Genomic DNA, 26,079 nt, shown 5'->3' with positions numbered 1-26,079 from the left:
GGTATCCATCCTCAGGTAATCCAGATGACTCAGACGTTCTTCTTGTTATCAGCACGCTACTTTAATATAGCATCCAGTGGAAGTAAAGATCTTTCATCATTTCTATCTAGATCGTCCTTAACATACAAGTCACATTGGAACAAGTTCCATACTTATTGCTGTGTTCTCTCATTTTCACGTGTGACCGTTTCAATTAAGGTATGGACATTTAGCTTTACTTCTGGCTGATTTAAATAGCTTTCTTTCTAAAATTATCAATCGGCTGTTTCTTTCTTTTTAACACATTTTGTTTCTAAGTTATTCGCGCACCTAATTGCTTGTGGATCTAAAAATTGTTGGTAAAGCGTTTTTAATAGTAACAACAGAGCTCACTAGAAAAAAAATCAACAGGAATACCATCAAAGGTGTGATAAATTCGTTTATATACTTGCGTGAGAAATTAGTAGGTTTACAGCAATTTTTATCATTTCTTTACACTGGGTATTATGACCAAATATGATGTGGACCATATTGGTAATGAATGGTACAAAACAAATGGAGGATTAAGTAAATCCCCAATAGATTAAACCTTGTTAATCTTATTCTTTGATATGTAATGACTTAAATAAAGGCCCGGCATGGCAAAGTGGTCAGGGTTCTCGACTCGTAATCTGAGGGTCGTGGGTTCTAGTCCACGTCACACTAAACATGTTTGCTCTTCCAACCGTGGGGTGTTATTTGTTACGGTCAATCCAACAATTCGTTGGTAAAAGAGTAGCCCAAGAATTGGCAGTGATGACTAGCTGCCTTCCTTATAGTTTTTCGCTGCATAATTAGGAACAGCTAGCGCAGATAGCTCTCGTGTAACATTGCGCAAAATTCAAAACAAGCTAAACCCCATACCCGACAGTTGGCTGATGTAGACGTAATACGTACCACACACAGAGTGAAAAATGCCTGCTTTATTTTCGAACGTATCACACTTAACACCTAAAGTCGACTAGCGCAGATTGAACACAGTATTTAGAAGGTTTTTATATCTATTTTATTCGTGGCAGTAATTTAGCCCTGATTTAAAATTTTCACTGGGAATTGGTGGAGACAGAGAGGGATGGCTCATAATCAGGGTCTCAGAAATGGTTTTTTTATGGCTTTGTGGCTAGTGTTCGAATTCCCGTCACCGAACAAACTCTTCCTATATGGGTGCCGACTGGACCGTATGCAAAAATCTTTGGCTTATAAAAATGCTAGCGGAAGCGTGTGTGCTGTTGTTTGTTATTAATCACAAAGAGCTATCTGTGTTCTGCCAAACACGGGTATCGAAAACTGGTTTCTAGCTGTTTAAGTCCGTAGATATATCGCTGTGCCACTAAGTGGCTGGATAAATTTGTTTAAACTGTACCTGCAAATATCTATTATTCGCTTCTTTTGAACTTTAACTATTAAGGTGTTAAAGTGAATTTACAATTCGTAATTTATTTTATGAAAATTGATCATTAACTGCAGTGTTCTGATTTAAACGTTTGATTCTTTGTACGTAATTACTTTAACTTTAGTAATAGTAGTAAGGTATTGTAATACCTCACCCATATACGTAAATGTGTTTAATATTTTATTCATTAGTTCATGTTACATGATATGTAGAGAAATAATTACCCTCTGCTGTAGTATTATGATTAAAATTTTGATTCTTTGTACGTAATTACTTTAACTTTAGTAATAGTAGTAAGGTATTGTAATACCTCACCCATATACGTAAATGTGTTTAATATTTTATTCATTAGTTCATGTTACATGATATGTAGAGAAATAATTACCCTCTGCTGTAGTATTATGATTAAAATTTTGGTTCTTTGTACATAATTACTTTACCCTAATAATAATAGTAAGGTTTGTTTATTTGTTTTTTGAATTTCGCACAAAGCTTCTCGAGGGCTATCTGTGCTAGCCGTCCCTAATTCTGAGGGTTGCGGGTTTGAATCCTCGTCACACCAAACATGCTCGCCCTTTCAGCTGTGGGGGCGTTATAACGTGACGGTCAATCCTACTATTCGTTGGTAAAAGAGTAGTCCAAGAGTTGGCGGTGGGTGGTTATGACTAGCTCCCTTCCCTCTAGTCTTACTCTACTAAATTAGGGATGGCTAGCGCAGATTCCCTTGTATAGCTTTGAGCGAAATTTTAATACAAACAAACAAAACAAAGTTACACATTGGCCTACCTGCATAATGTCAACCGCCAATAATGGAACTCTAGATTCTGATGTAAGTTTCTGAACGTAACAGATTATATTGTCTTTGCAACTATTGCAGTTATTTTAAATAAGAGTTATTTCGGTTTACGTTACCCTTTACTGTATTTCATTGACGCATTCTACAGTCATACGCTATGATACTTCATTTAAATTGGGTGTATTCTTCATCCGAAACACGCGGATGAATAATGTTCCACTATATGTATGCATATACCTAGGTTGTCTCTCTATTAGAATTACAAACAGACATATGAAGTTTCACTTGGAAAAACGAAGATTTGAGATTGTTTGTTTCAGAATTTTTTGCAAAGCTCAACAAGGAATATCTGCGCATGTCCGCCCCTAATTTTAAGCTAATGGACTGAAAGGCTTTGGTTTGATTTGTTTTGAATTTCGCGCAAAGCTACACGAAGGCTATCTACGCTAGCAGTCCCTAATTTAGCAGTATAAAACTAGAGGGAAGGCAGCTAGTCATCATCACCCACCGCCAACTTTTGGGCCACTCTTTTACCAACGAATAGTAGGATTGACTGTCACATTATAACGCCCCAACGGCTTAAAGGGCGAACATGTTTGGTGTTATGGGGATTCGAACCTGTACTTAAAGGGAGGCAGCTACTCAGCATCATTAACCACTTCTTGTTGGCTAGAATAGTGGAATTGATCGCCACTCTTATAACACATATAAAGTCCCAAGGCGTTGAGAGTATTTCTGATGTTAGGCAACGAGGTTTTCACGGCCTGGGCACATTAACCACTAGGCCACACTCAGCTCCACGTGCTGCCAACTGTTCTTGGTTCACAGGTTTTATTTATGATACAATTTACAAATATCACGTTTCTCTTCATATTACTGTGATTTACGGTTACAGCACATTGTTTTGTGTTACAAGCAGATAGTGACCTAGAAGCGAAACTGTTGTTTCTTTGGACAATGCGTTCTTTGTTCACGGATTAATAATTTGTGTTTTAATAATCTACTTTGTGAAGATTGTACTGTATACCCTGAGAACATTTTTACGCCATATTAATTTTAGATTTGTGTCGCTTTCGTTGTTACTAAGCATGAAGCTACACAAAGAACCATCTGTGCTCTGGACAGATCTAAACACGCCTTCTATCGGTTTAAATCCATAAACATACCGCTGTGTCATTGAAGGTTGTGTTGCTTTGATGTTCTCTGTGTAAAAGTGATATTAATCTTGACTTCTTGTCGGGTTAAACGATATTTTGTTCTGTTTTCATTTTTTTGCTCAGTTGTGAACTAAACCTTACATTATCTACCAATGAACATTTTTATGTTTCGAAAGATAAACCCTGCAGTGGCGAAAATAAGCCGAAGCGTGTAATGTACTTACCTTTGTTGTAATAGACTTATCTTAAAAACAAGACACAACAAGTTATTTGTGAGTTTCTAATTTATTTTTTTTAGAAACTACCGAGGCAGAAGAAACTGTGCTGTGACAGGTTTTTCTAGATATTATTTATTTTCTGTCATGTGAGTTAGGACAAACTGATTAACTCGTCGGTTTTCATTCACAACAGCTGTCTTCTAAATGTACAAGAATGAAATAACAATTCATTTATAAGTCTGGTAATTAAAAACAGTTAGAATTAATTCAGGCAGTTTCTCTTGATACCACCCTTGATGGAAGCTAGATTATGTGAGATTAGAATCAACTATTAGAATATTTTCATTCGCTATTGTTATTTTATATATCAATATTTTATTTTTTGAAGATAATTATATATTTTTTACTCTGGCAAAACAGTTCATCTTTATGCATGGTGATTTTAGAAAATGAATTCTCGTAAGAAAAATTTGTTTTTAGAAAATCGCATTCGTGGAAGTGATTAAAAGGTGTGTTAGTTTCATAAGACAAAATAAAGGAAAGAAAATTCAAATCATACATATATATATAATATGTATGTACTTTAGTAAAAGATGGCCTAGTGGTGGTTATAGTAGTTGGGACGCGTCAGCAATCGGCGAAGGTGGGGAGATCAAATCACGTTCTTCGAGCATACATGCCTTTTGATCCGTGGGAGCGTTCTAATTTTACGGTCTATCCCATTATTCGTTGGCAAAAACTAGCTTAAAAGTTGTTGGTGTAGAGCGCCTAGTAGATCGCTTCAAAGTTAGGGCTAGCTGACGTAGAAAGTCCTCCAATGGCTTTGGACGAAATCGAGAACAAACAAACGCTAAGAGATAATCGCTAAAGATAAACCGTTTGCTTTCATTAAAGCAGTTTACGACCCGGAAGAGAAATGGCATGTTAACGTTTACCAAGTCAGTCGACAGGGATAAACTTCTTGTTTGCATTTTTACAGAACATGTTTCACACAAACAAAAATCGGTATGTTCACGGTTTATCAGATTTATGAATATCGTGTAAATGTTGGCCATTCTAGAATCGTGCCGTTTCTGTTATTGTTTCGTGACTTTATCTTCTTTAATTGTAACAGCGAGCTCTATAAACACGCCATATTTTAATGCATGTGTTATCGTATAAGTGGTACGGCCAGTAAATGAAACAGTAATTTTGTGATGTTAACCAAGTGGTATTCATCCCTTGCAGGTTTAAATGAGTGTTTCTTACGAAAAAAACGTCCTTTATACTGGTTACTGGAACATGAAATAAAAATGAGTGCTACTTGCAGGTAGTGAAGAATTGTCACCAGGACGAACCTAATATAGAATTGAACCCCACGTAATTTTATGTTCGGTGGGATGTTTTTGCTGTATTAGGTTGCGGGAAAAGACAGATGTTCGTTTTTGGTGTCAAGGTGAACTGGATTATCAGAAAACAGCTAAAACTTATCCGTTAATTATGGCAAGTAGTGGAGACATAAGACGCTCCAATACATTTTATCTTCTCTTTTTTGTATTTATACGGCACATAGTATTTTTTAACAGATCGTGGCAAGTACATGCTGTAGATATTAATTGTCTGTGGTCGCGAAAGCTTACGTTTAGTTCATTAAGTATAAAAACGTGTATGAAACATTATGATATGATCAAGCAAGTGCTATGCAAACGTGTGCGAAATATATAATCAAACAAACGCTCACAAAACCGTGTGGAAACAATTATATAAACAAACAAACCATTGTAAAATTGTGTGAAAACTATTACATAATCAAATAAACGCGTTACAAGTACGTACGAAGGCATCATATTATGAAACAAGCGCTTTTCAAAGTTGTGTGTAAAAATATATATATTCAGAGAAACGCACTACTAAAATGTGTGAAAGTTATTATACAATCTAACACATACATTCCAAATGTATGTGTAAAACAAATAAGCACTTTGCCAACACTGTGTGTAACATCATGTAATCTCCTTCACAAAATGTTGTCAAACTTTAAAACAGTAACGACGCGGTCTTATAAGAAAGACGTTGTATCACAAATGTATACAAACAGATGGAATGTTTTGACTAAGCTTCGCACGCAGGACGTAAATTAATCGTTATTATGATACTGAAATAACAATTTTTTCTGTGTTTAAATGAAATTGTCATGATTCACAAAAAAACAAACAAACATTTCTATCAGGTCCTTAAGTGAAAAGCGTATTTCTTTTTTATCAAACGAATATCTTTAGATATACTTTTTGATTCTCCGAAACACAAATTGTCTCTGATGGAACTTTTCTGCTGGAATTGTGGGAACTTTAGTTACAAGTTTCATTACCATGACGTGGTGAAACATTCGATACACGTGAGCCTTGTTCTTATGACGTACGTACTTTCAGAGTATTCACGCTTCACGACCTTTTGCTACGCTATGGTCATACAGGAGTATCTCATTTTAAAATTAAACATGGCTGTGCGGAAAAATGTCAACCAGTTTTATTTGTTTTGAATTTCGTGCAAAGCTACACGAGAGGTATTTGCGCTAGCCATCTCTAGTTCAGCAGTATAAGGTTAGAGGGAACTAGTTATAACCACCCACCACCAACTCTTGGACTACTCTTTTACCAACGAATAGTGGAATTGACCATTACATTATAACACTCCCACGGCTGAAAGAGCGAGCATGTTTTGTTTGATGGAGATTCGAATCCACAAGTATAGCGCCCTAAACACCTGGCTATGCCGGGCCAAATTAAGACCTTTGAAACACCATTGAAGCCAGTAGTAATTTAAAAATTGAGATTTGACACTCTCGACTGACAAGTAGTACATTTCATAGCTCTGCACTTCAAAACAAATAAACAGAAGCATCTCCCCCTTATCTTCACTTTATAGTGACTTTTTGTAGAAGTGATTAAATCCATTCGGTTTATTTAAAATCGGAACTAACTTGGTTACCAGAGTCCTTTCTTTTGTTTTTCTTGGCAAAGCGGGAATTAATTTTTGATACTGATATTATTTATGTTCCTTTCATTCTAATATCTATACTTTTATCGTTTTTTGTGTTTTTTTCTACTTCTGGTTTAGTGTTCAGGTGCTGTAGGGTTAGTCCTAGAGACCAGTTCTGGGAGTATTGGGAGTCCAGAGACAGTGAAGAAATTCAAAAATTCAGACATTATGTGCAAAGAACTCTCTCAGCTTAGGGGCAGAAATTCCCACCAAGTTTTGTACGTTTGAAGAACTTAATAATAAACTCAAGTTGGCCCAGCATGGCAGTTAGTTAAAGCACTGGACTCTTAATCGAAAGGTCGCGAGTTCGAATCCCTGCCACACCAAACATGCTCGTCCTGAAGACGATATAATGTAAGAAACAATTTCACTACAAAAGAGTAGCCCAAGAGCTGGCAGTGTGTGATGATGGTTAGCTGCCTTTCCTCAAGTCTTAAGCTGCTAAATTAGGGACGACTAGCGCATATAGCCCTCGTGCAGCGTTGTACGAAATTCAAACCAACCCAAAACTCAGGCTACAAGCACATTGGTGATAAGTTACGAAAATTTTTTCTTGTCTAGTATAAATTACCTGTTTCTTTAGGATTCTCAAAAATAGGTGGCCTGGCTAACTGATGAAGGAATCTGTGCTGTAAAATTATTATCGATGCTTTAAATTTAGTTTCCAGTTTGATGGCAAATTTTGATTTAACTCCTTTCAATCAGACACTCAATCGTTTTTTTGTTCACACCTTAAGGTGTTTTTTGCTAGGTTATATGTTACATTATGGTTTACTTTGTAACTAACGTGTTAATGGTAATGCCAAGTAGCTTTAACCGCAAAACATGTTCAATCTTTTTAATGTCGCTTATTTGTACGTTAGTTTTTAACCCAAGTCACCAATTATGGACTTTACTTTATTGACTTTTTAAAAAATTTCTGTAAACGGTTTATACACGAAATTGCTTTACATTTGCTACTTTGTTACTTATAGTAGCGCTAAAGACATACGAGTCACGCGCGCACACAAATGTAAACAAATATACATTAATATTATTAATCAATTTACTGATTACTGTTATGGTTTAGTATGGATTTTATATCGAAAAATGAGTGACTTCACCCTATTTTGTGTCAGATCTTTTAATTGGCAAAAATATAAAATCTCTAAATATGATGAAGTATGTGGAACTCATCGGTGCACGGTTTCATAACAAGTCAATGATGGAACAGGAATACACTGTAAGTTGTAGAAAGTCGTGTAATAGTGTAACAGGATCACTTTGTACGTTTTATTTCACCATTAGATGGTTGTCTAATGGTGAAATAGAAATAATGAAGAACATACTGAAAACGATGTTTATCCCAAATACTTATCTGAAATAAACTCGTATATTTCGAAAATGCTTTTTACCTGGTGTTCTAGAGGAGTCATTGAAATAACTTTTACTATTCTTGTGTAATACTGTAGTGGTTTATACCAGTAACTTGGTGGTGTTACGGAAAGGCTGAACAAGTTAAAACTTATAAATTTATGATAGGTACTAGTTCTGCTAATTTAAGTTTATTTTAAGTTTTAACATGTGGCTAATTCCTCCGAGAAGTGAATCGTCGATTCAGATTTTAATATACATTTTGTTTTTCTACAGAATTTCCCCATAAATGGTTGAGAGTGAGTTTTCACCTGTAGTTTTGGCCAATGTTTGACGTTTTGAAATAATCACTGTGAAGTGTAGGATGATTACAATTAGTATTTTAAAAAATATTTAAAATCTGTGTTGTGTCTTTCTAGGAGTACAGTTTGCAAATAATTGTGACTCGATGATCTACGCTCACAAAATACACAGGGATTGTTATGTGGTATGTAACGTCGTGACGTAAACAGTATGTAAACGTTTGTTTTTGAGTCTCAGGCAAAGCTACACGAGGGCTGTCTACGCTACCTGTTCCTAATTTAGAAATGTAAGAGTAGAGAGAAGGCAGCTAGTCATCACCACCCACTGACAACTCTTGGGCTACTCTTTTACCAACAAATAGTGGGATTGACTCTCACAATATAACGCCCAATCAGCTGAAAGGACGAGCATGTTTGCGACCAGATTGCTAGTAAAGCGCCCTCTAGCTACCTGGACATGCCGGACCTGGATTCATTTCGTTACTTTAAGAGTTGCTCCCCACTTTGAAAGTTTTGATATTACAAGCTTCCATACAACGTTGAATTTGTACATTTAACATACCTTATGAAATATCATACTTAACCTTTGAATGAAAAACTTTCTTCTTAATACAAGATGGTGCAATATCCTAGTATCGGGCGCCGCCTGTGCTTAACTTAAATTCAGTGGTTTTGCGTCTCGTTTAGGGTCGTATAAATATTGCGCACCTGACTTCTTCGCCTTGGCGCGTTATAAACGTGTTGGCTAAATCCCATCAGATATGCTATTCAGCCAAATACGTTCATTAATAAATGATATTCAATTAATAATGAAGAATTTACGAAATTTGAGACAACGTTGTTTGTCGCTAAGCAACACAGTTTCGCTATGAATGTTTTCTTAACTCAATAATTTGAAATAAAATTAATATAAATGCGTTAATTAACAGATTGAAATTAAACTGTGTGTTAAAAGAAACTACTTAATATTAAAGTGTTCCATACGACAAAGTTGAAACTACTCGCACGGATAAAACTTGGTGAATGGTTGGTCATTCAGAAATTTTAGTAATATTGCCACACAATACATTTCACTTCTTCACCCCACCATATGAAGCAGTTTTGGTCAGGCCATTGTAAACAATGTGATACACAATGATTTGTAGTACACTCCCAGAAAACATGTGCAATTTTAATGTTATGATATTCAATTTTGAACAATTTTAGTTACATGTACTGCGTATACTTACAACGTTATGTATTGAATTAAAGGTAGCAAGTTTTAACGCATAAGTTGTAGCTATATACATGCCATGAAGTAATTATCATGCCACGTCCTGACTAACCTTATCGTTTCCTACAACTCCTAAAACTGTAATTTGTTCTCTTAATGTTTTCAGACTTTAATATCGTTTTCAACAATCATTGTGTGTTTGCGGTAAGTAATAAGTTTATGGATTTACAACACTAGAATCTGATTTACGTATTTAGGGGAAATAAGGAAGGTTTGTTTGTCCTCACCAAGTAAAACAATTACGTTTGAAGCTTTATTACATAAATAAACTCTTACATTCAGTTTTATTTTAAATTATTAAAATGTAGTTAATACGTCTGTAAAATAAACAATAATGATGCAAAGACATTAGACATCAGACTGAGCTGAAACTTTGTAGAATGGACGGCAACTGCCTCTTGTGAACATGGGGGTTCATGGTTCTCGTCCAGATGTCGCAAGATCTCTCTCTGCATTTTGGAATATTGGGTGCGTCATAAGAGCAACGGGTAACTCCTATAATTTGACTAGAGTAGCCCAAGAGTTATCGAGGAATATTTTGGACTAGCTTTTTGAAGACGAAAGGCGGAAGACTTTCGAAACGTTGCCCTCTACACTTGTGTCTCCACAAGAGGCAGTTACCATCCATTCTACAAAGTTACATCATGAATACTCTGCGTGAACAATCTATCAAAGAATATCAGACTGAGTTGCTCTCAACCACTAAATCTTTGTAATGATGTCATAATGGGGGTGGTTGACTCAAACTCAATCATCGTACTAGATTTGTCTTATCCTCGAAAGATTTATAACATGTTATACCTTAATTATCCTTAAGGGAGATGGGCAGCTCGCTGGGAGAAATTATAAGTCCTAGTCTTCGAGGAGGTGTGGGGTGGAGATTCTCGTAAAACTCCTACAAAGGTTATCTTCGATACCCTTCTGTGAATTTTAAATGATTTCCTTTTAAAGGAAAAGAAGCTAGCCCAAAATATTCCTCGATAACTCTTGAGTTATTCTAGTCGAATTATGAGAGTTACCTGATGCTTTTATAACGCACCGTATGTTCCAAAGTACAGAGCGAGATTTTGCGACATCTGGATGAGAAACATGAACCCCGTGTTTACAGGCCAGTATGTTGAACAAAAGGCTTAGCTAGGAGCAGTGAAAGGGGAAGAAACTGCTAATTTTTAAGTCTTTTTTTTTTCCTTCCTTATATTTTCTTTATTTTTCCGGGGAACCACAATTTTAACTTTCACTCTACGGTGAATTCGAGTGAATTGGTAGTTATAACGCTCAACTCGTAGTCCGCGTGTTACGGGTTCAAACATGTTCACACTTTCAGCTTCGGGAGCGTTATACTGTAACTGTCAATACCACCATTCGCTGGTACAATAGTAGCCCAAGTCTTGACGGTGGATGATGTTGATTAGCTATTTTCCCTCTTGTATATCACTTATAAATTATGGACGGCTAGCGCAGATAGCCCTCGTGTAGCTTTGCGCAAAATTAAAACAAAAACTACAGCTGTTACTTTTTTCTTTCGCCAGATATCAATCAACTTTGCGCATAGGAAACTCGAGTTTTCATCGTTAGTGGTTTAAAGTTTATTAGTGAAAATAAAATGCTGTTAGATCGCAGTCTACATATATAATAAATATATTTTCATTTTCTCTCCGTATTAAATATAAAATTAATGCATCTAATTGTATGTATATACACATATTTGTATATTGAATACTTAAGGTGTAATTTAGGTATTTTTTCATTACACCTAGGTAACTCAGTGGTAAGTTTGAGGTCTTACAACGCTAAAATCTTGGATTCGATCCATGCAGTTTGTACAACACAAGACGCTTATTGAACTTTGTGTTTAAACCAAACAAACTTTACTAATGTCACGCATAACTTGGTAACTGCCACGACTCATTATTTTTTTGTTTATGTGGTTCATTTTTGTTTTTCAGTTCGGTCTTTATTATACGCATCTAAATCTCTGTTGTGGGAAGAAAGCATTTTCCTTTCTGTAGTGTCAGTAAGAAATTCAAGGAGTGTTGTGAATAACGAATGTTTTGCACGTGTGATCCGAATGCATTTTGAGATTTTCACGATTTCGTATATAGAGAAATAGGAGCATAAACAATAACAGCCGTGTTGGGCGTATTTGGCGTTTCGAAGTGTTACATACCGTGTTATTTCTCCCTACGCACATAACACATGCAACTTAGAATTCAATACACGTTGTTGAAGGTGACTGCTGTCTCGGTGATCTATTTGTTCATTTTTGCAATGCCATCCAAGTAGCCATCGTGAGCACTAGAAATCGGTTCCACAGGCAGTGGTAAGCTAAGCATGTCAAGGACATCAGAACGATGCACATATTCACATTCAGTGAAGTCCAATCCTATTCGAGTCTATCTGCGACCAGTCCTGTCATAACGCACGTACTTCAAAGAGAGATTGGTATTCAATGTAAGCAACTGGTAAGTTTTGTTGTCAGATCCTTGTTTTACGTTCATTAAAACATTGTAAGGGTATTGCCAGTTTTGTGTTATGTTGTGATTTACATATAATATTAGTGTTGTTCTAGGAAACCTAAAAATATAAAAACAAATTTTTTTATTATTTCGTTGTTATTTTATTATTTTTCTGTCCTTTAATATCAGAACTGTTAGGTTAAAAGCAATACACTTTGGTAATGTTACCAAGGGTTACTTTACGTTTCTGCAGGCTGTTGATATTTTATTTGTAAATAGTAAATGGTAATTTCTTTCTTAAAAGTCGCTAAGAGGACATAAAAATATGTTATAAAATATAACTCATATTACACAAAATATTAACGTAAGAATGGATGTAAAATCTACACGAGCTTAGCAGTGCAGCAGGATGTTTAATCACTAGAAACTCCGTCCTGTCATCAATTTTTTTTTTTTTTATACAGCAGAAGGAAGCAAGTTAACAGTATCCACTTCCAATCTTTGGAATGTTCTCGGATGAATGAATAGTGGTGTTTGACCATGACTTTTGCAGCTTATCCACGGCTCCAAAAGTGCGGAACGCGTTTATGTGGCATCGAAACGCGAACTGTTAATTTTTTCTTATTCACAAGTCTGCACACATTATCCACTGACCCACGTTCAACCCAAGTTTTTTTAGTATACGAGGTTGTACTCTAACGAAGTTTTTAAACTATTTTATAAAGCGTGTATTGCAACTCATGAAATGCTACAGAATGTAGAACATGATCAGTGAAGGATTTAAAGTTGTGTGGGCCCAGGGGTTGATAATTTTTGTTGAGACTACTTCCTGTGTAATTTTATAAATGGGTCCCCATGGGCCCTAAGGCTGAACCCCCTTCATTCCTACCTAGATATGCCACTGAATATGAGTAGTAAAAGTCAGGACGTAGTCACCGAGTGGGTAAAATAAATCAGTAACTTCCGAATGAACAGAACTTGTCTGTTTTGAAAGAGTGTTAATGTGAAAGTTCGAACTTAAAGTTTGGCTCTCGTTAAAAATAACTTGCTTGATCTACTATTTAGAACACCTAACTGTGATGATTTAGTCACTTAATAAAGTGACCAAACAAAGTTTTTAATTATCTGATTGTCACCCATTGTCTGTTTATTTTCTTTACGCTTTAGGTAAAGTTGTACAATACACTCGAGGTACACATTATGTGATGAAAGTAAGCATTTCTCAAGTGACTTCCAGTTTTATTGAATACCTTTCAGTTGTTGAACACAAAACTAAAAAAATGGGCTATTTCTGTTCTGTTCACCGTGGATATAGATTCTCGACTTTTAGTGGTATAAGCTTCCAAAAGTGCCATTGAGCCACCGGGGAAGAGGGCAGAGGGTCTATGGAGACTTTTTTCTAACTTAAGAACAGACTAAGTGACACATAATGTAGAATATTTCTTCACTTCCACTGACTTCTTAATCTTAAAAAAATAATCTTGACGTTCTTGAACAAACCGGAATATAAACACTATGAGAAACAAGTCGAATCAGGCGACCGTGAAGACGTTTCCTAGCGGTCAGCTCTTTCCCCACTTTACCGTTGTCGGTGGTTTAGCGTTAAACTTGACTTTTAATGATAAAATTCGAGTTGCGATCCTCGTGGTGAGCATCGAGCAGATAACCCTTTGTGCAGCTTTGCTTTTAACAGTACACAATATACCACTTTTGGAGCCCTTTTTTGATTCGTAGATAGACTGAAATAAATTTTTGTTAAGCCGTATAAGAATTTGAACAAAACTTAAGACGATTGTTTCGCACGTCGTTATTATTTCAAATGGCCAAATGAAGTCCGTTAATGTCTTATTTTAACTTTTGAGGTTTGTGTGTAAGTGTGTGTTATGACATGTACAACTGACGTAGACCCTGACTAGAACATCTAAAAAGTGGTTTAGTTTGTTTGATTTGAATTTCGCGCACAGCTACTCGCGGGCTATCTGCGCTAGCCGTCCCTAATCTAGTATTGTAAGACTATAGGGAAGGCAGTTAATTATCACCAGCCAACGTTAACTCTTAGGCTTCTATTTTACAAACGAATAGTGGGATTGACCTCGCATTATATTGCCCCCACGATTGAAAGGGCGAGCATGTTTGGTGTGACGTGGATGCGAACCCGTGATCCTCATATTATGAGTCGAGGCCTTAATCACCTGGCCATGCCCGTCCTTTAAAAAGTGAATAGCGGAACAAATCAGTGTAACATGTTATGTCACTTAGATACAATCATTCTCTTTATAAACGTTTTAGGTGATGTCGTGCGGTAGCTGAGAAAAAATATGTCAGCGAGATGTCGAGGAATTCCACAGGTAAATACCTTTCATTTTATTAGGATGTTCAGTACAAATAATTTATCACATTGAATTTATTGTTATTTTATTCAAAAATCACACATCTATCATTGTTAATGCTAGACTACCAGCAAGTTAAGCGGTGTTGGACTGTCTTAGAGATATCTGTTCACCGACGCGTAGGAAGAACAATAAATTTTCACACGTTTCGAAAAAAAAAATAAAAAAAAAAATCTCTAATGAACATACGTACACGAATATACTACAACTTTTAATACTTCAAACAACAATGACAGATTCCAATAACAGTATAGTTGAAATGGAATGTTTCCAAAACGTTTACTTGTAAAGCATTTCGCTGGTACATGTGTGAACGTAGTGACGAACTTTTGATTCGCAGAAATTTTTAAGACCTAACGATAGATATTAACATTCAGTGTTAATTTTGTAACAGTTCGTGTTTTGTAAAGCCGCTCTCAAATTGTCAATTAAAATTCTCATGGGAAATAAAGACATTTTAGTTAATTTAAATATGTAACTTTAACGCAACCGTTTCGAATCCCCGTCCCACCAAACATGTTCGCCCTTTCAACCGTGGGGGCATTATAATGTGACGGTCAATCCCACTTTTCGTTGGTTAAAGAGTAGCTTAAGAGTTGGCGGTAGATGGTGATGACTAGCTGCCTTCCCTCTAGTCTTACACTGTTAAATTAGGGACGGCTAGCGTTGATAGCCCTCGTGTAGCTTTGCGCGAAATTCAAAAACAAACAAACAAACACAACAGGGGAGTTAGAAAAACTGAAGAACTATACACTTTCTAGATGAATCCAAGTTCAAACTTTTCCCCAAACATCCAGTGCAATTACTGAGAGGAATAAAACAACATCGTAATCAATACTAACCATATATACTGAAGCGTGATGGGAGATCATTGTTAGTTTAAGACTGCATCTCATCCAACTGTGGAGGTGCTCTGATTACTGATAATCACGGATAAATTTCTGATAAATCATGATATTACATCAGGATCACGACTCTTTTGAAGTAACTTATCCTCCAGAAAGACAAGAATGCGGAGCACAAATGGGGTGAAATAATATTTTATGGAAAGGAACGCCGACGAAATATGTCTTGACCTGAACAAAGTTTGGTTTGGTTTGTATTTCGCGCAAAGCTACACGATGGTTATCTGCGCTAGTCGTTCCCAATTTTGCAGAGTAAGACTAGAGGGAAGGCAGCTAATCATCACCACCCACCGCCAACTTTTCGGTTACTCTTTTACTAACGAATAGTGGAATTGACTGTAACATTATAACGCCCACACGGCTGTAAGGGCGAGCATGTTTGTTGTGCGGGGATTCGAACCCGCGACCCTCAGATTACGAGCCGAGTCTCTTAACCACCTGGCCATGTCGGGGCCCTGTACATAGTTTCAGTACAACTATTTTTTGAAGCTAAGCTTATGCTAAAGCTGGGAAGGTCATATGGCGAAAAAAAAACAACAACCAACGTGGCTGACTTGTGGGGTTTGATACAGGACACTTAGAGCAATATTCTTAGATTAATAAACTGTAAGGATAATGTTCTATATCATTAATAACTTCACCTGGTTACCATTTTGTGACACTTGTATGTTTCATAATTATCTCTATTACTGTATGTTTTAATATTTGGATACCCCGAGTTTTTCACTATTTTCCCGTTCTCAGTTTATATATTCATACATAGTTTAAACAGGTTTACTATATTCTTGTTATGTTAGTTTATTGTATTATTATTTTTATAGGAATATGCAGGACTGTCGCACTTCTGTTCGCATTGGTTACTTGGAGTCGTCACATTCAAGCAGATAAGGTATTGTATAAAATTGTTCGATTTAAACCAAATAAAAAACAAACAATATTGTTTTATTTGCACACCACTGAAGGCAAAATACATTACTTCTATATTAATTTAAATATATTAAAATATATATTAAATATATATTATGGCGTCTCTAATATCGTGTTAATCGTTATAATAAGTTTCTTTTTACAACCGAGTATTGTTCGTTTCATTTATTTGTGTATAACTCTGAACTTTGTAGTATTAGACCCCTGTCTTCTGGTGGACGAGTGATAAATTTATGGACTTATAATGGTAAAATCTGGGGCTTGATTCTTCGCAGTGGACACACCAGATAGCCCAATGTGGTTTTGATATAAAACAAACACTGTTCTCCTGGAGACTCAGCGTTAAGCCTCGGAGGGTTTTAAGCTGAATATGGGGTTTGATCTCAGACGCTACTCAGACGAAGAAGTTGATGTATTATATATGTTTTTAATTCTGTGGTTAAAGATAACACTGCCACCTAAATAGCTAGTACCTGTGAATTTTTAACAAAAGACGCAGTTTTTGTTTTGTGTTTATGTGAAAAGCTATAAAGGTGTCAGAAAAACCTGAAACCATTTCAAATTAGTGTGATAAATTAACTAGTTTTCTATACTGTAAGCTGTTATTAAATCAGTAAAATTTTCTGTATTATACCAACGTTTGAATCGAAAGTAATTATATTTGGCACGAATAATTTGTGGATAATAATCCAGTTAAAATTACTTAAATTTCTAGAATTAATTTTTAAAATGGGTTACTAATTTGCAACAAAGTAATTAATTTCTTTTTCTCAAATTAGAGAGCACTTGTTATGAAAACAGAGCATGATCTATACCCCATTAAAGGAATATAGAAGTCATGAAGTTATTTAACAATACGATCCGATATAAAGTTACGATAGGACGACAAGTATCAGAACTAATTTTTCATATTCTTTGGCGTTTAGTAGTAGATACTATCGAAAATTGATTACTTTTGGGAAGGGTATGTAACAACCCTTTCGGAAGCGAAATATTCTCATACTGAGATAATAAAGATGTGTTCAAATTGGAGATTTAGAAGTTATAAGTCGGGGATATCCTTTATATATAATGGCATTAGAAACTAAAGGAATATGGATGAGTTTGGAGTTCAAGGAACATCCAGAATGAGACCTGTAACAAGTCGTATCGAAGCTGTGATAAGCAAAGTGCAGCGTCTTATGACAGGAAAGAATTTACGAATACAAAGGTCAGAAGCAAAAGTCGTTCACATCTCCCAGGCAACAAAACACAACATAATCTCCGTCTGAAAAACCTACAAATGTCGTATGTACAGAAGTTTCTTATATGATTTGTGAATTCATCCGTCCTTACCTTAAACAGTTGGCAAATGAAATTGACCACAACTATTTATCATATACACACACACACACTACTTTCTGATATTAACTTGTTTTGGTTTCTTTTTCAAATGTTGTAATACAACTTAAAACATGGCTTTCTTGTACTTCCTCGTATTCTTGAGTAAATATCTTCATGTGAAAAACAATTAATTATATTAATAGTTTTCTTCTTTTCCATCAAATGTCTGTTAACATCTTTATCCCTTCGTAATGTGAGATGTTTTTATGTGATGATAGTATATGTATTTGTAATTTCTTGAGTTGCTGTAAGTGTGAAATGAATCACTTCAGTTCAGTGCTGTTCATCAAACAGGTTTTCATGTTATTTCATGGTTCCTTCAGTGAGATTAACTGTTTCTGTTAAAATTATTGTAGGATTTCTAGACTTTTCTGCGGCCTTACAGATAGTTGTATTAACTTCCAGTGTAGTAACCCCAACATTTCAATGCTTCTTAAAATTTCTAGTTTTGTTTTCCTAATTGTCCTGCATAGCTCTTATTTTCTTGGTCCAAAGCTACAAATTCGTCTATCTACACTTTGTCCACTGCAGACAATCAAACTCCGTGTTTTAGAGTCCTAACTAGTTAAACTTGCTGCTGACTCATTGGGGAACAACTGTAAAGCAAACACTAATCAGATTGGTATGGCCAAGTGTTTAGGGCGCTCGACTCGTAATCTAAGTGTCGTGAGTTCGAACCCCACTCACACCAAACATGACCTTTCAACCATGGAGGCGTTATAATTGATCGTCAACCAACGATTCGTTGGCAGAATAAATAGCACAAGAGTTTGAGTGGTGATGACTAGCTGCCTTCCTTCTAGCCCTACACTGCTAAATTAGAGATAGATAGCGCAGATAGTATTTATGTAGCTTTGTGCGAAAATTCAAAACAAACAAAATACTAATAACTTATATTTCTAATTATTTTGAATTTTGATAGTATTTCTTGTATGAATTGCGACAAACTTTGGAATTTTAACAACACGTATACAAAATTCTGACTATGATTTCATTCGCTTGGATTGCTTAACCCTAAAAAAAAAAATCGCTCGAGATTTTTCAACAATGTTTTTGGTTTTTTCTTTTCGAACTTCGAAGTACGTTCTGGGTTATCTTGGGTATTTTTGTGAATAAACGACTTTGTTCCTAAATAACAAAACCTAAAATACCACTTTAGGTTTTATCTACGATTACAGCTGCAAATTGGACTCGGCTATAACTGAAAGGAGGTTTATCTTTCCTTTATATAGAGAAAAGGTTCATTCATTCACAAAATCTTCCAATCACCTTTTGTAGATTAGAGCTTTTAATGTTTATGTTAAAAGAGTACCTTCGTGGTGACACCTATCGTCTGAAATAGTGATACATAATTACTATAAAAAATATAAGTCTGTGTGCATATATGAGTATGTAATACGTTAATATAACTTTATATTTTACACTATTATAATGATACATTTACACTGTAGTGGTTTCTAGTTAAAAGATAATGTGAATCGATTGTGTGATTTTACGTTGTGTTTTAAGTTTCTAAGTTTTCATGGGGGCGTTATAAAGTTTCACTCAATCCCATTATTCGTTGGTAAAAGAATATCCCAAGAATTAGCTAAATTAGGGACAGCCAGTGCAGTTAGTCCTCGTGTAGATTTGTGCGAAATTCAAACCAAATCAAACATATATGACATAGTTTTAAGTTCTTTATTATAAATACCAGTGAAATATAATAATAGATAGGCAAACAACGACTTGTATATTTTTGTTTCCCTACCTATTATTATGTTAGCATAATGTTCTTCTCACTTAAGTAAGAGTGAAATATGTAGGAAAGAACTTGTAGAAGTAGGTTGGAAAAAGTGTGAAGAGGTTTGAAACTTGAGTAAAAATATTAAACCATTACAGATCAACAATAATATATACAGTAAATGTAACATCTAAACAAACCAGGAGAAGTATATATGCAAAAACGGCTCGTTTGGGTTGAGAAAATATTTTACATAGAAGAGCGAACAACGTTTCGACCTATATATAAGGGTAAATGTGATCGCCTAAAGTGTACACAGGAATCTTAAACTGACATCAGGTTGGGTTTTAAAGAAGATTTGTAGGCCGAAAAGTTTGCTAATTCGTTTGTCTTTACTAAAATATGTGAAACATGTGTGTGTTACAAGATATATTTTTGGTTGTTAAATAATTTATTGTTTTTTAAAACATATGAAATGCATACAAAGTATAATGGTTGTTATCTTTTTACCCTTACCTGAATACTGAATTATTTTACACTCTGATATAAAAAGTATTATTGTTTGCGTAGGCATTAATAAAATTTACTATTAGACATGCTTGCATCACTATTTTAAATTGAGTTATTCAGGTTTATAAGAACATAACCCCTGATATGACATCAGGAGAGCTTTATAAAATATATCCTCTGATATGACATCAGGTGAAGGTGATAAAAACATAACCTTTAATATAACATCAGAAGAAGTTTATAAAAACATCATCTTTATTATGATATTAGGAAAAGTTTTTAAGAACATAACACTTGATATGACATCAGGAAAAGTTTTTAAGTCCGCAGACATACCACTGTGCTACTGGGGAACAAAAGTATTTGCAACAAATCCACATGTGGTAAAATAACTTTAAAATGTTAACATCTTAAATTTTAAGAACTAAATCACAGAAATAGAACAATAAAAAATTCAGTATCTGATAATAAGCTACTCTTCAGTTAACTTCAGGATTTTTGAAGAATTAATTTCACATAGATATTTTTTAAACTTATTTTGTTTTATACGTATTCTAAGGTGTCATGAAAGGCTGTTATTGATGTAACTGTTTGTACTGTTGGGTGCTTTCTTTACTATTCAGTAAAAAGACCAGTAAAAACTGCAATCATATTCTGGTAACAAAATATTTTATTTCTTTGAGTACATGTTATTCAAATTAGAATACATAATATTCAGGATAAGCCTGCCTTCAGAGTAGACGCTTATGCATCTCTTACTAACTTTATTTGTACAGTTGTTGTTTTTTTTCATTTCTATTAGGCTTAGCATGGCCAGGAGGTTAGGGCGCTCAGTTCGCAGTCTGATATTCGCGGATTGGAATTCCCGTCTTACCAAACATGTTTACTTGTTTAGACGTGTGGGCATTATTATGTTTCGGTCAATCCCATTATTCATTTGAAAAAGAGTAGCCCAAAATTTGGAAGTGAATGGTGATGACTAGCTGTCTTCCCTCTAGTCGTTCACTGCTAAATTACGAACAGCAGTTCTTTGATAACTTTGAGCGAAATTAAAATAAACTAACTTCAGTTTTTTGCGTCGAAATATAAATGAAATATTTACAAAACTGAACTATCTAGCGATCTTACAAACGCAGTAATCAATCGTTTCACATCTAATTCATCTAATCTAATATAAAATTGTGTTTGTGTACCACTGAAGTCTTTTTAAATCTCTCACTAAAGAACATCTTAGTTATTGAGCCAGTAATCAATCAGTTCATATCTAATCTATCTAATCTAATATAAAATTGTGTTTGTGTACCACTGAAGTCTTTTTAAATGTCTCACTAAAGAACATCTTAGTTATTGAGCCACGTAAATCACGTGACTTCAAAACTCACCTGACCAAACAATAGTACAAACCTCTAAATTAAAAATATAACCTACAATAATATTTCTTGTTGTGTACTAGATAAAGGAGAAAAAGCAGGTTCAATGATTAAAAGTGAAAATCATAATTTTTCATTCAAATAAACAACTATAGTATTTTACAGCGTTTTCAGGTCGATAGGGTTAAAAGAGAAAATGGCGAACATTTACATTTTGTTCTATAAGTGTGTTGTTTGTGTTTAAGAAAAAAAAGAACCTGGCATATGCATTAAAAGTGTTATGAAATGTAATTTTAGTGTAACCTCTGTAATTATAAAACAATTTCATGTACATTCTAATTCTAATTTTTACATTTTTATTTCTGAACAGTAGAGCTTACTATCGAAAATAAAGTAGAAAACAAAAGGGTAGAATTTCATAATCAATTATCATAATGTTTAGTGTGTTTGTTACTAAGCGCAAAGATACAAGATGGGCTATCTGTGCCGTTCCCACCAGATTATCTGAAACCGGTTTTTAGTGTTAGAAGCTTTGAGACTTACAACTATACCGCTGAGGGCATCATAATGTTCTATTCATAGTATGAGTATTAAGATTAGTTTTAAAGAAAAAACATTATAAAAAATTATCTCAGCAATGAAAAATGAGGAGGGTATGAAATACGGTGGGGGGGGGGATCAAGAACGTAAACATAGTGCGGAGGAAACGATATGAAATTTTGAATATAAGTGAAAACGGACTGTTTAAGAAGTGTTTTTAGGTACCTGGTTTTAGTTTATTATTGTTACATGATCTATTTAATGAATTATATTAATTTAATTTTGTACAGGAATACCATCGAGATCGTATCCCTTTCAGCAGTGACGGCGTTATAATGTAACAGTCAATCCCACTATTCGTTGATAAAAGAGTAGTAGTTGGCAGTAGGTGGTGATGACTAGCTGCCTTCCCTCTTGTCTTACACTGGTAAATTAGAGACAGTTAACGCAGATAGCCTTTGTGTAGCTTTGCGCAGAAATTCGTAAACAAAAGAAAAAAAACAAAACAATCAAGATAGTAAATGCCATTCTGAATGACTACTCCGTTTTTGAACTTGTCTTGGTCTGTCGCTTCATTAATTTATTTACCCATTTCTTTTTAATTTATATATCAATTCGTTAGTTGTTTTTTATCGATAATATTTGAAACAAACAAGGTCAATTGGTAGAATTGTTTTCTATTATTTATAATAATAAAAACATATTTAGACACAAACACCACGCAAGTAATAATAACCATGATGAGATATCCAGTCACAAGACATTATAATTGACTTTGTTATAATTTTATGGTCCAGTACACATTTGTAACACATTTAGGAAAATTCTTATTTGTAAGGTTTGTTTGATACCGTAGTTAGATAATTTTGATCGAATATTTGTAGTTAGCTCCCCTTTTCCAAAAAAAAACAAACCAAAACAAACAACCACTTCCCAATCAAAGGGAATCGAACCCCTGATTTCAGCGTCGTAAATCCGTAGGCTTACCGCTGCACTAGCGAAGGGCAAGTTACATTTCTAAAAAAAACCAACTAAAAAACCAACAAGAAGTGAAGACCAGAATAGATCTAATCTAAAACAAACTAGTAATTGTAATTTTTAATTTATAGTACAATTTATTTTTCAACTATATAGTGCACCCTAGTGGCTCAGTGGTGAGTTTGTTTGTTTTGAATTTCATGCAAAGCTACACGAGGGCTATCTGTGCTAGTCGTTTTTAATTTAGAAGTGTAGGACTAGAGAGAAGGCAGTTAGTCATCACCACACACCGCCAACTCTTGGGATACTATTTTACTAACGAATAGTAGGATTGACTGTTACATTATAACGCCCCCACGGCTGAAAGGGCAAGCATGTTTAGTGTGACAGGGATTTGAATCCACGACCCTCAAATTGCGATTCGAGTGCGCTAATTACCTGGCTATGACAGACCACTAAATAGTAAGACAGAAGGATAAAAATAGGGTTTTGATAACTATTGTGCGCATAGAACAAGTAAGTAGATTGCGTACTTTTGTGCTTAACAGTAAACAAACAAATATTTATATTTATTGTTCTGAATATATCTATTAACTTCTGATAGTGTTCGTGTGTTATTCACTTTTTGTGCGCCTTTAACTTCTTTTGTTTCTATTACTTTTCACTTAGCACCGAGAATATCCCAAGCTAAACACTATTCCTATAACAAACTTTACGTGTTTGGCGAAACTTCCTGGCTATTATGCTGACCCACACCCCTCGTCAGGCTGTCAAGTTTACCACATGTGTAATACAAAGAGAAAGAAGTACAGTTACCTTTGTCCTAATCATACCTTGTTTAACCAGGCTCAACTCATTTGTGACCACTGGTATAATGTAAGTACAACATTTATTTTAGCCTGGTTAAGGCCTGCCGATTGACAATGATGTTAATCTTACATACGTCAGCAGAATTACCTAGATTGTTAACCTGATGATGATGATGTGACTGACAGATTACAACAGAATCACCAACATTCAGTGGCGGATTTAAAGTTGTGTGGACCCAGGGATAATCATTTTTGTGAGGCCTACATCCTATGTAATTTTACACACAATAAAATTATCAATGGGCCCCCATTAAGACCATGGGCCTTGGGGCTGAGCCCCCTCTAGCCTCTACCTAAATACGTCACTGCCAACATTATTCTGTTAAGATAAGTATTGACTCTTAATCTACTGATGATAATAATGTGACTTACAAAACACAGCAGTATCACCAACATTGTTTTGCTAAGGCATCTGTTGACTAAACACAGCAGTATCACCAACATTGTTCTGCTAAGATAACTGTTTACTATTAATATACTGATGATGGCATGGCTCTTACGACCACAATAGAATCACCAACACTATTCTGTCCAGATAACTTTTGACTACTAACGTATCGATGATAACTACAACAGAATCACCAATATTATTATACTAAAGTAACACTGTTTTTTTATCTGTCAGTGTTGATGCGACTTGTAGAGACAACAGTATGTTGAATCGGCATCAGGTATTCTGACGTTAGCTTCACAATTTTAGACTGATGTATAACCTGATGACAGTTAAAGTAAAAATAAAAGATTTTTACCGTTATCTGACTATTTATGTAACTAAGAAGACACGTATATTCTGGAATACATGTATTTGAGGTTTTTTAAAATACTAATAGTACAAATACAATTCGACATTTGAATTAACACTAATGAATTAACAAATACAAGTTCTCTGCACACTTCATATCACGTGTAAAATAGTATTAAAACTGTTCATACGATAAATTCACATTTGTTATAAAATTTATGAAAGTGTAGACACGAGTTTTTGTTGTTTTTTTTTATCTGGTTAAGAACCAGGGAATTTTACGTAAATCGTATGCCTAACTTGGTATATAGATCTAGTCTCCATAAAGGTAGCCAATCTAGGTTGTCTGGGCCATCGCGTTGACTGTTTCGTCATTGATATCCCGTATTTACATTTAATTAACCCAACACTGCGTTTGAGGCTACATGCCTAACATTCACGTAGAATGGAAAAGCTTCGGAAACCATTTAAGTCATGCCAATTGTTAGTTAAGCTGTCAGGGGCTACTCTTCTTGTCAGATGACTTGAAACTAGAATAACTTGGGACTGGCATGCAAATGGTTCTCATAATTGTTGTCTGTAGAGTCGACCGTGTATATTTTGTATTTCTGTTTAAATTCTGTAATAAAGCTCAGTTAAATTTTGTTTCAATTCAGTTTTATTCGTTTGTCCAGTATAGAACTGTTCACCTCGTTCATCTCCTTTCACTGTTAGTTAGTATTCTGTTTAATTGCTTAAAGTATGCATTTGTGTTTGTTAAACATCTTTCCTTCGTTTAATCAGAGTACGTCAGTCATAAGTGTGGTTTGCTCTGTAAACTAATTAAATGTTTATGACAGTAATACTTTGAAGATTCTAGTGTAAACTACCACGTGAATTGACGTCTTTTCTTTTTTTTTAACAGGTGAACTGTACTTTGGCAGAAGATAATTACAAAGTGAACGATAACTTATTTGCAGAAGGAAAAATACAATTTAAAATCAGGCTTCCAAGAGTACGTTCTTCATTTTCTGCTAAGCCTAAAGTCAATGAAACAAATTCACCTCTCGACCATAGATCAGGTTTTCATAAGAACAAAACTTCTGTGGAAGTGCCTGCAAACAGCGATAGAGGGCACTTAAAAGTAGTTTTTGAAACCATATTCCCCGAAACAATGAGAGTAGAATCTATTCATAGAAAATGTATTGGTTGTATGAGATTCTTCATTAGAGATGGAGACAAATGCATACCTTGTGTTTGGCCAAGATGATACACTTTTTAAATTACTTCACCTTGACTTAATACATAACATTGTTTTCGGGGAAAAACGCATTTTTCCAGCCATGTTAAAAAATGAATAACTGAAATTATCTTCAATTTGAACTTTTGAAAGAAATATAAGTGAATGAAGATTCGTAGGCCTAACTGTTTCAAGGCTACTGAATTATTAACAGAATAAAAATTACCGTGAAATTGTTTCTCTTTCCAGTGAGAAGCTTGAAAAACCAGTGCTCGAGTTTCAGAAATATTTGACCAAACAAGAGCTAAATAAATCACGAGCATAAATTAATGCACATTCAAACTTAAATCATTTGCAGTTAATTAAATTTCATTAGACGAAACTTTACTTGCATGATGTATTCTAGTTTTTACTTTTCAGAATTGATAACATTACTTGTAGACGTCTGATGTTTAATTGATTCAGTCTTATTTACTACGACTAGACAGCGTCAGCGTGACAAATTTTCAATAAAATAAGAGGTGAGGGTTTCAAATTTC

The 26,079-nt window shown here is 34.9% G+C and overlaps 1 protein-coding gene across 2 annotated transcripts; it reads left to right on the top strand.

Annotated features, from left to right (window-relative positions):
* LOC143238725 (uncharacterized) lies at positions 1 to 26,079 on the top strand. Of its 2 annotated transcripts, none has more exons than XM_076479211.1 (5): positions 1 to 198; positions 14,274 to 14,332; positions 16,101 to 16,168; positions 23,380 to 23,586; positions 25,226 to 26,079. In XM_076479211.1, the coding sequence occupies exons 2-5, from the start codon at positions 14,314 to 14,316 to the stop codon at positions 25,568 to 25,570; spliced, it is 639 nt and encodes a 212-aa protein (XP_076335326.1). In that variant the 5' UTR covers positions 1 to 198; positions 14,274 to 14,313; the 3' UTR covers positions 25,571 to 26,079. The 2 variants fall into 2 exon arrangements, with proteins under 2 accessions (XP_076335326.1, XP_076335325.1); XM_076479210.1 differs by lacking the exon at positions 1 to 198 and adding an exon at positions 11,694 to 11,990.

This window comes from Tachypleus tridentatus, chromosome 13 (genome assembly GCF_004210375.1).
Source record: "Tachypleus tridentatus isolate NWPU-2018 chromosome 13, ASM421037v1, whole genome shotgun sequence".
In the NCBI taxonomy this organism is placed as follows: Eukaryota; Metazoa; Arthropoda; class Merostomata; order Xiphosura; family Limulidae; genus Tachypleus; species Tachypleus tridentatus.
The sequence above is the reverse complement of the archived record's forward strand: the minus strand, read 5'-3'. Positions and strand labels throughout refer to the sequence as shown.